Source organism: Elephas maximus, chromosome 5, assembly GCF_024166365.1.
Source record: "Elephas maximus indicus isolate mEleMax1 chromosome 5, mEleMax1 primary haplotype, whole genome shotgun sequence".
In the NCBI taxonomy this organism is placed as follows: domain Eukaryota; kingdom Metazoa; phylum Chordata; class Mammalia; order Proboscidea; family Elephantidae; genus Elephas; species Elephas maximus.
This window is the reverse complement of record NC_064823.1, coordinates 24,366,853-24,382,602: the sequence shown is the minus strand read 5'-3', so window position 1 is coordinate 24,382,602 and position 15,750 is coordinate 24,366,853. Positions and strand designations below refer to the sequence as shown.

The 15,750-nt window shown below is 38.6% G+C and overlaps 1 protein-coding gene across 1 annotated transcript; it reads right to left on the bottom strand.

Moving 5' to 3' along the window:
• Positions 1-7,835: 7,835 nt before the first annotated feature.
• On the bottom strand, positions 7,836-15,657 carry LOC126076797 (centrin-4). Its single transcript, XM_049885387.1, has 5 exons — positions 15,585-15,657; positions 10,163-10,309; positions 9,616-9,744; positions 8,847-8,984; positions 7,836-8,664 (listed from the first exon to the last, which is right to left on the bottom strand). The coding sequence occupies exons 1-5, from the start codon at positions 15,585-15,587 to the stop codon at positions 8,575-8,577; spliced, it is 507 nt and encodes a 168-aa protein (XP_049741344.1). The 5' UTR covers positions 15,588-15,657; the 3' UTR covers positions 7,836-8,574.
• Between the last annotated feature and the right edge of the window lie 93 nt (positions 15,658-15,750).

Below are 15,750 nucleotides of genomic sequence, written 5' to 3'. Positions count from 1 at the left end.
ACACAAAAGACCAGACTTGCTGGTCTGAGAGAGTTTGGAGAACCCTGAGAGCATGGCCCACGGACACTCTTTTAACTCAGTATGGAAGCCACTCCCAAGGTTCACCCTTCAGCCAAAGATTAGACAGGTCTTAAAAAAAAAAAAAATTTTTTTATAGGGCAACAATAACACACGTGAGAAACATGATTTATAGTTCAGTCATATGTACAAGACTAAATGGGCACACCCACCTGAAAGCAAAGATAAGAAGGCAGAAAGGGGCAGGAAAACTGGACAAATGAAAACAAGGAACCCAGGGTGGGCAAAGGGAGAGTGTTGACATATCTCGAGGTTGGCAAACAATGTCACAAAACAATTTTGTATTGTTTAATGAGAAACTAGTTTACTCTGTAAACTTTCACCTAAAGGACAATAAGAAAAAAAAAATCTAATAAAACAACAATTCAAACACACCAATGATCATGAAGCTGCCACAGGACTGGGCCATGTTTTGTTCTGTTATACATAAGGTTGCCAGGAGTTGGAGCCACCTTGGTGGCAACTAACAACAAGAACAGTAAAACTGGCAAACCTCTAGCAAAAGTGATCTAGGAAAAAATAGAGAGGGCATTAATAAATATCAGAGAAAGGGACATATCTAAGATGCATCAGCATATTTGGCTGAAACTTTTCTCACAATCATTACAGATGTAGTTTCTTTCCAGTACTGACTCTGATACGGAGTGGAGAACAAATGATGGTCCACCAGATCCTTTTGCAATTGGTCTCTTGGCAGCCCTCCCTACTGCTTCAGTGTTTTGGCTGATCAGTTTCCCTCACTCCAGGGACCCTCTCCACATTACCTGTGCAATTGACACAAAATCACAACGTCTGACAATGTGGAAATTAACGTTGCAAAAACGTCTTTATTGAAGTACAACAGAAAACACAAATGCACAATTCAAATGAATAGCCCAATGCATTAAGATAAAGTAAACACTTCTGTAATCACCAAACCAAACTCATTGCTGTCAAGTCTATTCCAGCTCATAGCAGCCCCACAGGACACAGTAGAACTGCCACATAGGGTTTCCAAGGAGCAGCTTCTCGGATTCAAACTGCCAACATTTTGGTTTGCAGCTGTAGCTCTTAACCACTGTGCCACCAGGGCTCCTTACAAGCCAAACAGTATGAAGTTGCCAACAGTCTAGAAGTCCTATTCAAGCCCCTTCCTAACTACTACCTCCTCCTTCTTCCTGAAAGGTAGCCACTATGGTGACTGCTAACTCTACAGTTTAAATATGCCTGGTTTTGAACTTTATAGAAATGGTGTTTTTGCAGAGCATATCCATTTGTGCCTGGCTTTTTTAAGTCAACATTATAAGTGTGATTCATTTATGTGGGTCCTTGTAGCTCAATTTGTTTTTCGTTATTATATAATATTCACTGCTATTCATAAAGTTTTCACTGGCTAATTCTTTTCAGAAGTAGACTGCCGGGTTCCTCTTCCTAGTTTGTCTTAGTCTGGAAGCTCAGCTGAAACCTGTCCGCCATGGGTGACCCTGCTGGTATCTGAATACCAGAGGCATAGCTTCCAGCATCACAGCAACACGCAAGCCCCCACAGTATGACAAACAGATGCATGGGGAACATTGTCTGATACAGTGCCAGAAGATGAGCCCCTCAGGTTGGATGGCACTCAAAATACAACTGCGGAAGAGCTGCCTCCTCAAAGTAGAGGCAACTTGAGTGACGTGGATGGAGTCAAGCTTTCAGGACCTTCATTTGCTGATATGGCATGACTCAAAATGAGAAGAAACAGCTGCAAACATCCATTAATAATCAGAATGTGGAATGTAGGAAGTATGAATCTAGGAAAATTGGAAATCATCAAAAATGAAATGGAACCCATAAACATCAATATCCTAGGCCTTAGTGAGCTGAAATAGACTGGTATTGGCCATTTTGAATCAATCATATAGTCTACTATGCCAGGAATGACAACTTGAAGAGGAATGGTGTTCCATTCATTGCGAAAAACAACATTTTAAGATCTATCCTGAAGTACAACGCTGTCAGTGATAGGACAATATCCATACACCTACAAGGAAGACCAGTTAATACGACTATTATTCAATTTATGCATCAACCACTAAGGCCAAAGATGAAGAAACTGAAGATTTTTATCAACTTCTGCAGTCTGAAATTGATTGAACATGCAATTAGGATGCACTGATAATTACTGGTGATTGGAAAGCAAAAGTTGGAAATGAGGAAGGACTGGTAGTTCCAAAATATGCTCTTGGTGACAGAAGCGATGTCAGAGATCACATGATAGAATTTTGCAAGACCAATGACTTCTTCATTGCAAATACATTTTTTCACAAACATTAATGGCAACTATACATGTGGACTTCACCGGATGGAATGCCCAGGAATCAAATCGACTACATCTGTGGAAAGAGACGATGGGAAAGCTTGATATCAGCAGTCAGAACAAGGTCAAGGCCGACTGCAGATCAGACCATCAATTAGTCATCTGCAAGTTCAAGTTGAAACTGAAGTAGAACAAGTCCATGAGAGCCAAAGCATGACCTTGAGTACATCCCACCGGAATTTAGAGACCATCTCAAGGATAGATTTGATGCATTGAACATTAATAACCAAAGACCAGACAAGCTGTGGAATGACATCAAGGACATCATACATGAAGAAAGCAAGACATCATTAAAAAGACCCAAAACCAAACCCACGGCCGTCGAGTCGATTCTGACTCATAGCAACCCTATAGGACAGAGTAGAACTGCCCTGTAGAGTTTCCACGGAGCGCCTGGCGGATTTGAACTGCTGACCTCTGGTCAGCAGCCGTAGCACTTAACCACTATGCCACCAGGGCTTCCCATTAAAAAGACAGAAGAGAAAAAAAAAAGACCTAAATGGATGTCAGAAGAGACTCTGAAACTTGCTCTTGAAAGTTGAGTAGCTAAAGCAAAGGGTAAAAATGTTGAAGTAAAAGAGGTGAACAGAAGATTTCAAAGGGCGGCCCAAGACATTGGAAAGTATTATGACGACATGTGCAAAGACCTGGAGATAGAAAACCAAAAGAGAAGAACAAGCTCAGCATTTCTCAAGCTGAAAGAACTGAAGAAAAAATTCAAGCCTCGAGCTGCTATATTGAAGGGTTCTATGGGGAAAATATTAGACAACCCAGGAAATATCAAAAGAAGATGGAAGGAATATACAGAATTACTATACCAAAAAGAATTGGTGGATGTTCAACCATTTCAGAAGGTAACATATGATCAGGAATCGATGGTACTGAAAGAAGAGGTCCGAGCTGCACTGAAGGTATTGGCGATAAACGAGGCTCCGGGAATTGACGGAATACCAATTGAGATGTTTCAACAAACAGATGCAGTGCCGGAAGTGCTCACTCGTCTATGCCAACAAATTTGGAAGACAGTACCTGGCCAACCAACTGAAAGAGATCCATATTTATGCCTATTCCCAAGGAAGGTGATCCAACCAAACGTGGAAATTATCAAATGGTATCATTAATATCACATGCAAGCAAAATTTTGCTGAAGATCATTCAAAAATGGCTGCAGCAGTATATTGACAGGGAACTTCCAGAAATTCAATATGGATTTAGGATAGGACGTGGAACCAGGGATATCATCGCTGATATCAGATGGATCCTGGCTGAAAGCACAGAATACCAGAAAGATGTGTACCTGTGTTTTATCGACTAAGCAAAGGCATTCGACTTTGTGGATCATAACAAATTATGGACAACATTACAGAGAATGGGAATTCCGGAACACACTTAATTGCGCTCATGAGGAACCTGTACTTAGACCAAGAGGCAGTTGAACAGAACAAGGGAACACTGCGTAGTTTAAAGTCAGGAAAGGTGTGTGTCAGGGTTGTATCGTTTCACCATATCTATTCCATCTGTATGCTGACCAAATAATTGGAGAAGCTGGACTATATGAAGAAGAATGTGGCATCAGGATTGGAGGAAGACTCATTAACAACCTGCGATATGCAGATGGCACAACCTCGCTTGCTGAAAGCGAAGAGGACTTGAAGCACTTACTGACAAAGATCAAAGACCACAGCCTTCAGTTTGGATTATATCTCAACATAAAGAAAACAAAAATCTTCACAACTGGACCAGTAAACAACATCATGATAAACAGAGAAAAGATTGAGGCTGTCAAGGATTTCATTTTACTTGAATCCACAATCAACACCCGTGCAAGCAGCAATCAAGAAATCAAAAGACATATTGCATTGGGCAAATCGGCTGCAAGAGATCTCTTTAAAGTGTTAAAAAGCAAAGATGTCACCTGGAGGACTAAGGTGCACCTGACCCAAGGTTTGGTGTTTTCAATCTCCTCATATGCATGCAAAAGCTGGACAATGAATAAAGAAGACGGAAGAAGAACTGACACCTTTGAATTGTGGTGTTGGCGAAGAATATTGAATATACCGAGAATATTGAATATACCAAGAACAAATCTGTCTCGGAAGAAGTACAATCAGAATGCTCCTTAAAAGCAAGGATGGCAAGACTATATCTCACATACTTTGGACATATTATCAGGAGAGATCAGTCCCTGGAGTAGAACATCAAGCTTGGTAAAGTAGAGGGTCAGTGAAAAAGAGGAAAACCCTCAGCGAGATGGATTGACTCAGTGGCTGCAACAATGAGCTCAAGCATAGCAACAAATGTTAGGATGGCACAGGACCAGGCAGTGTTTCGTTCTGTTGTCCATAGGGTCTCTACAAGTCGAAACCAACTCAAAGGCACCTAACAACAACAACAACTGTTGATAGGCATTTAGAGTGTTTAGAGCATTTTTGGCTATTACGAATAACTCTTCCATGAATATTTTTTACATGTCTTGTGCTGCACATGTGTACACAGTTCGGTTGGGTATAAACCTAAGAATAAATTTACTAGTCACAGTATATGCATATGTTCAACTTTATTGAATAATTGCCAACTGTTTTCAAAGTAGTTGAAGCAATTTACACTCCTAACAGCAGTATTTGAGAATTCCCATTGTTTTGCATTCTCACTAACCCTTGGAATTATCAGTTATTTTAGCACTATAAATTCACCAGAATAGCTAAAACTAAGCACCAAAAGTAAATATCTAAAACTAACCATATGTGTGTCAGGGTAGAACTGCGCTTTAGAATGCAGTGAGCTATTCATTTGGCTTGTGCATTTTGTATGTCTGTTGCACTTCAGTAAAAAGGCTTTTACAACATTAATTTCCACATTGTCAGACATCATGATTTTTTGTCATTTACACAGATAATGTGGAATTTTAGAGGAGTCCCTGGGCAGTCCAAATGATTTACACAGTTGACTGCTAACCAAAAGTTTGAAGGTTCAAGTTCACCCACAGGTGCCTTGAAAGAAAGGCCTGGCAATCTAATATTCTGATCTACTTCTGCCTGCTCATGTCTTTTGCCTAGTGGGGGGAAAAAAAAAGATCTGCTTATCTTGTTCTTACTGATTACTAAGAATTCTTTACGTGGTTTATAAACGAGTATTTAGTCAGATACATTTACTGAAAATATTTTTCCACCTTGTAGCTTGCATTTTCACTCTTTTGGTGAGAAGTTCTTAATTATGACATACGTAAATTTCTCAATGTTAGTGCTCTTTGTGTCCTAATTAAGAATCTTACCCCAAGGTCATGGTGATATTTCCTGTTATCTCCTAGAAGCTTTATATTTTTGTCTTTCATGTCTAGATTAACAGTCATCTACAACTGGTTTTTACGAATGGTGTGAGGTAGGGGTCATGTCTTATTTTGTTCTTTATGGATATTATATTGACTCAGAACCATTTTTTATTATGTATGAAAATTTCCCACAGCTTTGCACAGCCACTTTTGTCTTAAATCAATGCCACATAGCTGTGTGTCTATTTCAGGACTTTGTTCTATTCTATTGGCCCATTAGTCAATCCTAGTCAACATTTTCCTTATGTATCTTAGCCTCCTGGGTTTCCACATAAATTTTAGAATCAGCTTGGCAAGTTCCACAAAAGAATATCTCCTAGGATTTTTATTGCATTATGTTTATAGATCAATAAGGGAAGAATTGACATTTTTATAATACTGTCTTCCAGTCTATGAGCATGGTAATATTCCTGTATTTATTTAGGTCTTTCTTTCAGTACTCTTTCAAAGTTTTTGATGTGGAAAATTTGTGCTTCTTCATAGAATTTTTATATTTTTATGCTATTATAGTCCCTTAAAAGTTTTGATTTTCTGCTTATAGTTGCTTTGTAAAAATACAATTATATTTGTATTTGCATAATAACCTTGTACCCAGCAATCTATAAATTCTTTGACTTTTTCTATGTATGCATCATGTCATTTACAAATAGAGAATTTTATTTCTTCCTTTCCAATCTTTTTTTTTTTTTTTTTCTGTTCCTTACCTTAGTGCACTAGCTAGTACTTCAGTACGATATTGCATAGGAGTAATGGTAAAGGACGTTCTGCTCTTGTTCCTCATCTCATTAAAAAAAAAAAAAAACCTTTAACATTTTGCCATTCAGATGTTTGCTGCAGGTTTTGGAGATACCATCATGTACGTTACAGAAATTCTCTATTCCCGTAGCATGTTATCCGTTGTGTAAAAATATATATTTTATATACACATTTGTAAGCATACATAAGAAGATTGTGAAAAAGTTGTCTATGGGGAGAACTGGGGCTTGAATGGGAGATTTTTATTTGGAACTTTTTGAACTTGTTTATGTGCATTTTTAAGTGTGCTAAACCAGTTGCCATTCAGTTGATTCTGACTCATGGTGACCCCATGTGTTTCAGAGTAGGACAGCACTCCATAGCATTTTCAATGGCTGTGACATTTCACAAAGGTTCCTAGGAGGTGCAAACGGTTTACGCTTGACAACTAACTTAAAGTTTGGCAGTCTGAACCCACCTGGTGGCTCTGTGGTCTGGCAATCTGCTTCCATAAAGATTACAGCCAAGAAAACCTAGCTGGAATCCACTTGATGGTAATGCTTTTGGTTTTGTTTGTTTTGACCTTTTGTAAGAAGATTGCCAGGCCTTTTTTCCAAGGTGCCTTTAGGTGGACTTGAACTGCCAACCTTTCAGTTAGTAGCCTAATGCTTAGCTGTTTGCACCACTCAGGGACTTCTTTAAGTGTGTTAAACAAATAAACAAACCCATTGTCATTGATTCCGACTCATAAGGACCCTATAGGACAGAACCGTCCCACAGGATTTCCAAGCAGTGGCTGGTAGATTTGAGCTACTGGCTTTTTGATTAGCAGACGTAGCTCTTAACCACTGTGCCACCAGGGCTCCCTAAGTGTTTTACCTACTTAAAAATATCTTTTGACAACTTAAAGGCTAAAATATTCACGCAGAAGCATGATTAGTAGGTACCTTTTTTTTTTTTTTTTTGGACTAGAAAATGGTATACAATTAGGAATGAAAGATACTTTGAAAATACTCAAGAATGTTCATGAATATATGCCATTCTTCCTTTAATCAAATAAGAAAATCTCTCATATGTTGACAAAATAAAACAAAAACTTAGTCTTCATTTCAATGGAGCTAAAAATGTGCAAGGGTGGGGCCTTCAAAGTTACCTTTTCTGTAAGTCTTTCCTGTTCCAAAGACTATTACTTGAGTTTCAGAAAGAGTTTGGTTCTTTCACAGAGAAGAAAGTTAAATTACAAGACAGTCACAGATATGACAATGAGTTAGGAAATGTACACTTAATTGTCCTGAAAGTTTTTATCCATGGGGAGCAGCATAATGAGGAGTAAGAATACAAGCTTTGGAATCATGTTTTATTATCTACGGAAAATTGAGCAATTTTGAAAACCTCTCTGAACTTTAGTTTTCTCATGTGTAAGATGGCACTAATGCCATCAGCTTCCAAGGTTGTTATACGTTAACTGAGATAACATGTAAAATTCCCAGCCCCTGTCCAAGCATAAACCCTACCCATTGCATAGAGGTATTAGATAAGTGCTAACTTCCCTTCTCTTCTGGTCAAGCTTAATGAAATATAGATGATACAAGTGCTGCTTTGAATTTTTTTTTATAACTATAAAAAAATTAGCAAATAACATAGTTGCCAGTTTTATTTAATACTTTACATACTTGAATAACTGATTAAAAAGCAAATGTTCATCAGGTTTTTTAGAGTTGCGTTAAAGGAAAATAATAGGGAAAGTAATGGCATGTTTGCCAAATTTCTATTTGGGTGTGGGGCCAAGTTCATTAAACTTAAAACAAACTTCCAAGTCTTTGGAACCTGAGGCTTTAAAAATAGCAGTTGAAATTAATACTGTTCTTGGATTCATAGTTAAAGGGCATCATTCCATTTTCTTTGTTTCTTGATGCCACAGGTTTCACGATATACTGGTAGAAGTATGTCACTTGCCATGTGGCTTAGACATCAAAATGTACATTGTACATATAAACTAAAAATTGAAAAGGAATACATTCAGATATCAAATTACAGAACTCCATAACAAATACGAATTTGTTAACAATTTTCCAAAAAGAACAAAGAAACAGTATTAATAAAGAGTGGTCTTTTTCATCATTCTCAAAAATTCCTCCTCATTTATTGCTCCATCCCCATCACGATCAGCTTCATCAAGCATTTCCTGTAAAACAAAATGTAAATATATGAAATCTATTAAAAAGGAATAATAATATAAATATTCAAATGCATACTTAAAACCAAATTTTGCTTTAAATGTATTTATAAGCACAGGTAAGATAAGAATATAATTATAATAACTCGCATTTGTACAGTTTCATACTACAGAAAGAAAGCAAAATTTACCTGAAGTTCATCATCTGTTAAATTTTCCCCTAGTTCCTTAGCAACCCTCTTGATATTGCTTAGTGTTATGCTTCCTGTATCATCATCATCAAATAATTTGAAAGCCTTCAGTATTTCTTCTTTTTCATCTTTTTCACTCTTTTAAAGAAAAGAAACAACTAAATGTCATTAGTCTTTCATCTATTTATTCTATCAAGCTGGACCTATTAGATCTTTGTGGTCTAGGATAGCAACATATCTGGTAACTGAGCTTAGCTATTGCTCTGCTTTTTAACAATTGTTCTAATGTCCTCACATCTGCTCTCAAGATATTTTAACTCAGGGCTTACTGACGTGAAAGAGGCACACAAAAATGTTAAGTTCCATGAGCTTGTCTCGTTTAATGCTTTATCTCCACACTCCCTAAACAGGGAGCTTGTTGTCTCATTTAATGCTTTATCTCCACACTCCCTAAAATAGTACCTGGCAAAAACAGGCACTCAATAAATGTTTGCTGAATTCCAAGGCTTCAAGATCATGGCCCCGTTTTTTCTAACCTACCACATATCCTCATTTCTTAATAAAAAGCCTCTTCTCCACACTGGAAAGTCTTCACATTACCCCCTGAAAACATACCATTCTCATCTTTTATCTTGCTATTTCTATCTAGCCCACTCATCGTTAAATATGTAGATCCAATCCGTCCTTTATGAAACCTCTGATTGCCCCAGCCCAAAAATGTAGAAGGCTATTACGTATATTTCTTTGAAAGGCAAAATCATTACTGTACCATTTTCATACTCATTATGGCAAAAAAATCTTCAAAACCAATGGTGCCAATTCCTCCTTTGTCGATTTCAGCTATCATTTTTTTAATTTCTTCTTTCTTTGGTTCAAATCCTAAAGCCTGCATTGCAATCTGAAATAAGAAACGAATAAATTACAATATGTTGTGATCTCATTCCTAGCTTCTTGATTATCTATTAACTACCAGCTTCTCTCTTTTTTACTACTATAATCTGCTTCCATAAAGATTTCTAGCCTTGGAAATCCTATGGGGTAGTTCTACTCTATCGCTGCGTCAGAATCGACTCAACAGCAATGGGTTTGGTGCCATAGGGTATGTCACCAATACAGCTTCGGCTTGGGCTTACGTGGACAAAGTTTCCTCGTTTATAAAATAAGATTAAAATGTTTAACAATTTCCAGGGCACGTGTATGCAGTGAAGAGACCTTATATCAAACTTTCAGATGATGACTGTTAAATGAAGATTTAAAGATTGCCACAAATAAATTTGGCTTTTCAAAGGTTTTAGAATTAGAAATAATCTCAGAACCTTCAATTCTTTCACATCTATGGTTCCAGACCCATCAACATCAAATAAATCAAAGGCCTCTTTAATTTCTTGCTTTTGGGTTTCATTCAATTCAATTTTTGCTGCTCTTTTCTTCCATTGGTCTAAATTTGCGCAGTAATTGGATGCCTGTAATAAAAACACAGGTGGGTGAAAGATAAACTATATAACTGAAAAAGTTACCAGAACTAGACTAATGGATTTTGAACTAATTAAATCTAATAAGCAAACATATTCAAGTATCCGCTTTCTTATCATTAAATAATGAACTTCAAGAATTTTCTCCTTTTCCCCTTGCTAACATTTGCATTTTTAGTTATCAGTGTTTGAATAGAAAGTCTGGTCCTGTTTTTCCACTTAGGTTTTTTCTTAAAAGTAATGCCTGTTGAGGGGCAGAAGATGTAAAAGAAGGAACGCTGGAAAAAGCAGACGGTGTTACGTTGAAATATAACTTGGTACTTACTTGGTACATCTGAAAAGCAGCCGTTTAAGGAATATTTAATTTATACCTATAAGTCTTATAATAAAACTTTCTTATTTTGTAGGATATGCTTGACTGGAACATGGTATCCTTTCCTACCTTCTTCTCACACACATTCCGTATACTACAGAGACTGAAAAGTGAAAGACTGCAATTTTCCAGGTGAAAAACTACTCCAGGGATCTAGAAAAAAATAAGTGTTGGATCAGTTATCCCTATTCACCTAATATTTGGAAGACTGAAGCCATCTTTCTGTTGATATTTGCTATTTTCTGCTGGCAAGCAAGGACACAGAGTTTTGGGTTTTTCTGTAGGCTCATTTCAGTATCTCATTTCCAGCTTTGTGTTAAGTAGTATTGGTGGTGGAGGCAGCAACTGGACTCCATGTTCCAGTGTACATATTGTCAGTATAACATGTGTTAAGAGTTGGGTGGCAGCTGTGGTTTCCTTTCCACCCCCCCTCACATTTTAAAAGCCTTTTATTGTGGTGAAGCGCCTAGAACAAAGATTTTACCACTTTAATTATTGCCAAGTATATAAATCAGTGACACTAATTACATTCACCACCATCTACTTCTAAAAGATATCATCACTCCAGAAACTCAATATCCCCTAAGCAATAACTCCCCATTACCCTCTTCCCCCCAGTCCCTGGTAACCACTAATAAACTCTGACCTCTATATACATGCCTATCCCAGATATTTCATATAAGCGGTTGTTGTTCTTAGACGCCGTCGAGTCGGTTCCGACTCATAGCGACCCTGTGCACAACAGAACGAAACACTGCCGGGTCCTGCGCCGTCCTTAGAATTGTTGTTATGCTTGAGCTCATTGTTGCAGCCACTGTGTCAATCCACCTCGTTGAGGGTCTTCCTCTTTTCCGCTGACCCTGTACTCTGCCAAGCATGAAGTCCTTCTCCAGGGACTGATCCCTCCTGACAACACGTCCAAAGTATGCAAGATGCAGTCTCACCATCCTTCCTTCTAAGGAGCATTCTGGTTGTACTTCTTTTAAGACAGATTTTTTTATTCTTTTGGCAGTCCATGGTATATTCAACATTCTTTACCAAGAGCACAATTCAAAGGTGTCAATTCTTCTTCGCTCTTCCCTATTCATTGTCCAGCTTTCACATGCATATGACACAATTGAAAATACCGTGGCTTGGGTCAGGCACACCAGAGTCTTCAGGGTGACATCTCTGCTCTTCGGCACTTTGAAGAGGTCCTTTGCAGCAGATTTACCCAACACAATGTGTCTTTTGATTTCTTGACTGCTGCTTCTGTGGCTGTTGATTGTGGATCCAAGTAAAATGAAATCCTTGACAACTTCAATTTTTTCTCTGTTTATCATGATGTTGTTCATTGGTCCAGTTGTGAGGATTTTTGTTTTCTTTATATTGAGGTGCAATCCATACTGAAGGCTGTGGTCTTTGTAAGTGCTTCAAGTCCTCTTCACTTTCAGCAAGCAAGGTTGTGTCATCTGCATAACGCAGGTTGTTAATGAGTCTTCCTCCAATCCTGATGCCACATTCTTCTTCATATAGTCCAGCTTCTCGTATTATTTGTTCAGCATACAGATTGAATAGGAATGGTGAAAGAATACAACCCTGACGCACACCTTTCCTGACTTTAAACCAATCAGTATCCCCTTGTTCTGTTTGAACAATTGCCTCTTAATCTATGTACAGGTTTTCAGGAGCACAATTAAACGTTCTGGGATTCCCATTCTTCGCAGTGTTATCCATAGTTTGTTATGATCCACACAGTCAAATGCCTTTGCATAGTCAATAAAACACAGGTAAACATCCTTCTGGTATTCTCTGCTTTCAGCCAGGATCCATCTGATATCAGCAATGATATCCCTGGTTCCATGTCCTCTTCTGAAGCCAGCCTGAATCTCTGGCAGTTCCCTGTCAATATACTGCTGCAGCCATTTTTGAATGATCTTCAGCAAAATTTTGCTTGCGTGTGATATTAATGATATTGTTCTATAATTTCCACATTTGGTTGGATCACCTTTCTTGGGAACAGGCATAAATATGGATCTCTTCCAGTCAGTTGGCCAGGAAGCTGTCTTCCATATTTCTTGGCATAGATGAGTGAGCACCTCCAGCGCTGCATCTGTTTGTTGAAACATCTCAATTGATATTCCATCAATTCCTGGAGCCTTGTTTTTTGCCAATGCCTTCAGAGCAGCTTGGACTTCTTCCTTCAGTACCATCAGCTCCTGATCATATGCCACCTCTTGAAATGGTTGACCATAGACTAATTCTTTTTGGTATAATGACTCTGTGTATTCCTTCCATCTTCTTTTGATGCTTCCTCCATCATTTAATATTTTCCCCATAGAATCCTTCACTATTACAACTCAAGGCTTGAATTTTCTTCAGTTCTTTCAGTCTGAGAAACGCCAAGCGTGGTTTTCCCTTTTGGTTTTCCATCTCCAGCTCTTTGCACATGTACATATAAGTGGAGTCACACAATATTTGCCCATTTGTGACTGACTTATTTTACTCCGCATAATGTTTTCAAGGTTCATTCATGTTGTATCACTGTATCAGGACTTCATTTCTCTTTATGGCTGAAGAATATTCCATTGTATGTATGCAGTACATTTTATTTATCCATTCATCAGTCCACTAGTTTTTAATCATCTTATTCGCTGTATTCGATTCCTTTTGGCTAAAGAGTAGTATTTACTTCCAACACTGAACCTAAGTGATATGTAGTAGGCTACTGAACAGTCTCACTTTCACTATCACTAGCATCCTTAAATGACCATTTACTTTTGTTGAAGCACTACCAGCACACACACAAAAAAACCGAACCCATTGCCGTTGAGTCAATTCTGGCATGGTGACCCTAAAGGACAGTGCAGAACTGCCCCACAGGGTTTCCAAGGAGCAGCTGGTGGATTCAAACTGCTGACCTTCTGGTTAGCAGCTGAGCTCTTAACCACTACTACCAGCACAGGCACCCATTATCTAAGATAGAAATCTTAACTTCTCCCTTTTCCTCACCCCACATCCAAATTCCGACCAGTTTATTTTAGATGTACCTCCTAAAGAGGTTTTGAATCTGTCCTTCCATCCCATCCTTACTGAAACTGCCTTAGTTCTGCTATATCCTACCTGGATCACTGCAAGTTTCCTAATTAGCCTCTCTGACTCCAGTCTTCAGCCTCCCAGTGCATTTCCTACGTCCTTGCTTTTCTGAAATGCAACTCTGTGCCTGTTATTCTCCAGCATACATTTTTTAAAGGTTCTGAACTGCTTCACAACAATAATTTCGTGGCCTTTGTTCCTTATGCCAAAAAAGCTCTCTCTCCTCCATCTTTACCTGGTCAAGAAGTTCACATGTCTTCTTCTCCCTTCATCTTCTCCAGGGTACTTTAGGTTAGGCTCTCCTCCTGTGTGCTCCTACAAACATTCTGTACTGCTCCATCGAAGCCCTTTTCACTCTCTGTTGTAATGGTCTATTTACCTCTCTTTTCTCCCTACTAGACTGTGACAGCAGTTACTTGATAGCAGTGCCATTTTCTTTGTCATACCTGAAACCCTAGCAAATGAGCACATAACCAGTCCTCAGTAATGTTTATTGAACAATAATGTTTTAAAAGCCTATTTTCTGATCAAGCTGAACCTTTGTATAATCTATTATTGAGATTCCACCAGATTAATTTCTTTTTTCGTTCAAATGAGTGTGGCTAAGTCTCACCTTAACTATTCCCACTTTTTTTTTTCATTTTCTTAATTTAAAATCTGTGTTGTAGGCATTCACTCCCAAGTATGGGAAAAACATACTTCACTCTTTCATTTAGTCAATATTTATTTGCATCTAGTAGGTACCAGGAACACAATGATATAAAATAAAAATCTTAAAGAAAATTCTAGAAGTGTGAATTGTATGATTTTGAAGTTCTAAGAAAACATAAGCTGATTTGACTTAATAATTACATTTTTAGAGATCCAAACAGTTGAGAGATTTCTAAAACTATTTAACTGGCTTTTGAGTTTTATTCCCTCCACCCCCAAAAGTGAAAAACTGTATGTAACTATAGGCCAATTTATTCAGCATTGATAGTGGAGTAAATGAAAGTCACTGGTTAGCCAGTATGCTGTTGAAACAGTTGCCTATCACTAGATATTTAAATTACACCAAGTCAGTTGTTTCTAAGTCTAAAGGGGCACAAATCAAGGGTCTTGGAGCCCTGGTGGTGCAGTAGTTAAGAGCTTGGCTGCTAACCAAAAGATCAATGGTTTATCAGCTGCTCCTTGGGAACCCTATGGGGCAGACCTACCCTGTCCTACAGGTTCACTATGAGTTGGAATCGACCTGTAGTCAATGGTTTGTTTATTTGTTTATTTTTAATTATAAAAGCAAAGTGTCTACTGTATTTGATTGGCCCCTCTAGGGATGCTCAAAAATAATTAAGAGGAGACACAGTCTCTGTCTCTCTCGTAATTCCATTTGAAGCTAACATTCTGGGAAATTGTTTAAAAAATAAAACTATAGACTTCTGAAAGATGAATCCTGGTTCCATTATAAACAAGGCATGGGTACAATAAGGAGACAGTAAGAGGGGCAATCTGCTTTACAAGCCTTTTGCAAACAGCTTCACAGAGGACTAGCCTGGGACAAACCTGTCAAAGAAATGGACAGAGATCCATGAATGCCACCAGACCGCTTCTCCCAAGGAGAAGCAGTTAGCCTAAAAGACCTACGGAATGATGGGGAAGATGAAGGGAAAAATTAATTGGAGGACCGCTCTTCTCTGTGGCAACACGCGGAGAGTTTACTAACGACACCAGAGGATCATGAAAAGGGAACGAATAATGCATTTACAAAATCGCTACATTACTCTGGGGAGAAACTTCAGCCCCAGCCCCAGTTCCAGGAGGATGTTTGAGCTTCGCACTCACCATGCCCCCAACCGACGCCCTCGGCCGGGACGCAGCGCCGCCTCACCCTCCCGCCGCTCTGCCCAACGGTAACCTCCACAGCTGCGAAGCTGTTGCTAAGGCCGCTCTCACGCGCCCGCCCAGCCAACGCCCTTACTGATTGATAATCACTCCATCCAATAGGCAA

Coding starts and splice junctions, on each gene's coding strand:
- LOC126076797 (XM_049885387.1), bottom strand. Junction 8,985..9,615: donor CCATAATGAGTATGAAAATG/GTACAGTAATGA, acceptor TTTCTTTAAAAG/AGTGAAAAAGATGAAAAAGA. Junction 8,665..8,846: donor TAACAGATGATGAACTTCAG/GTAAATTTTGCT, acceptor TTTGTTTTACAG/GAAATGCTTGATGAAGCTGA.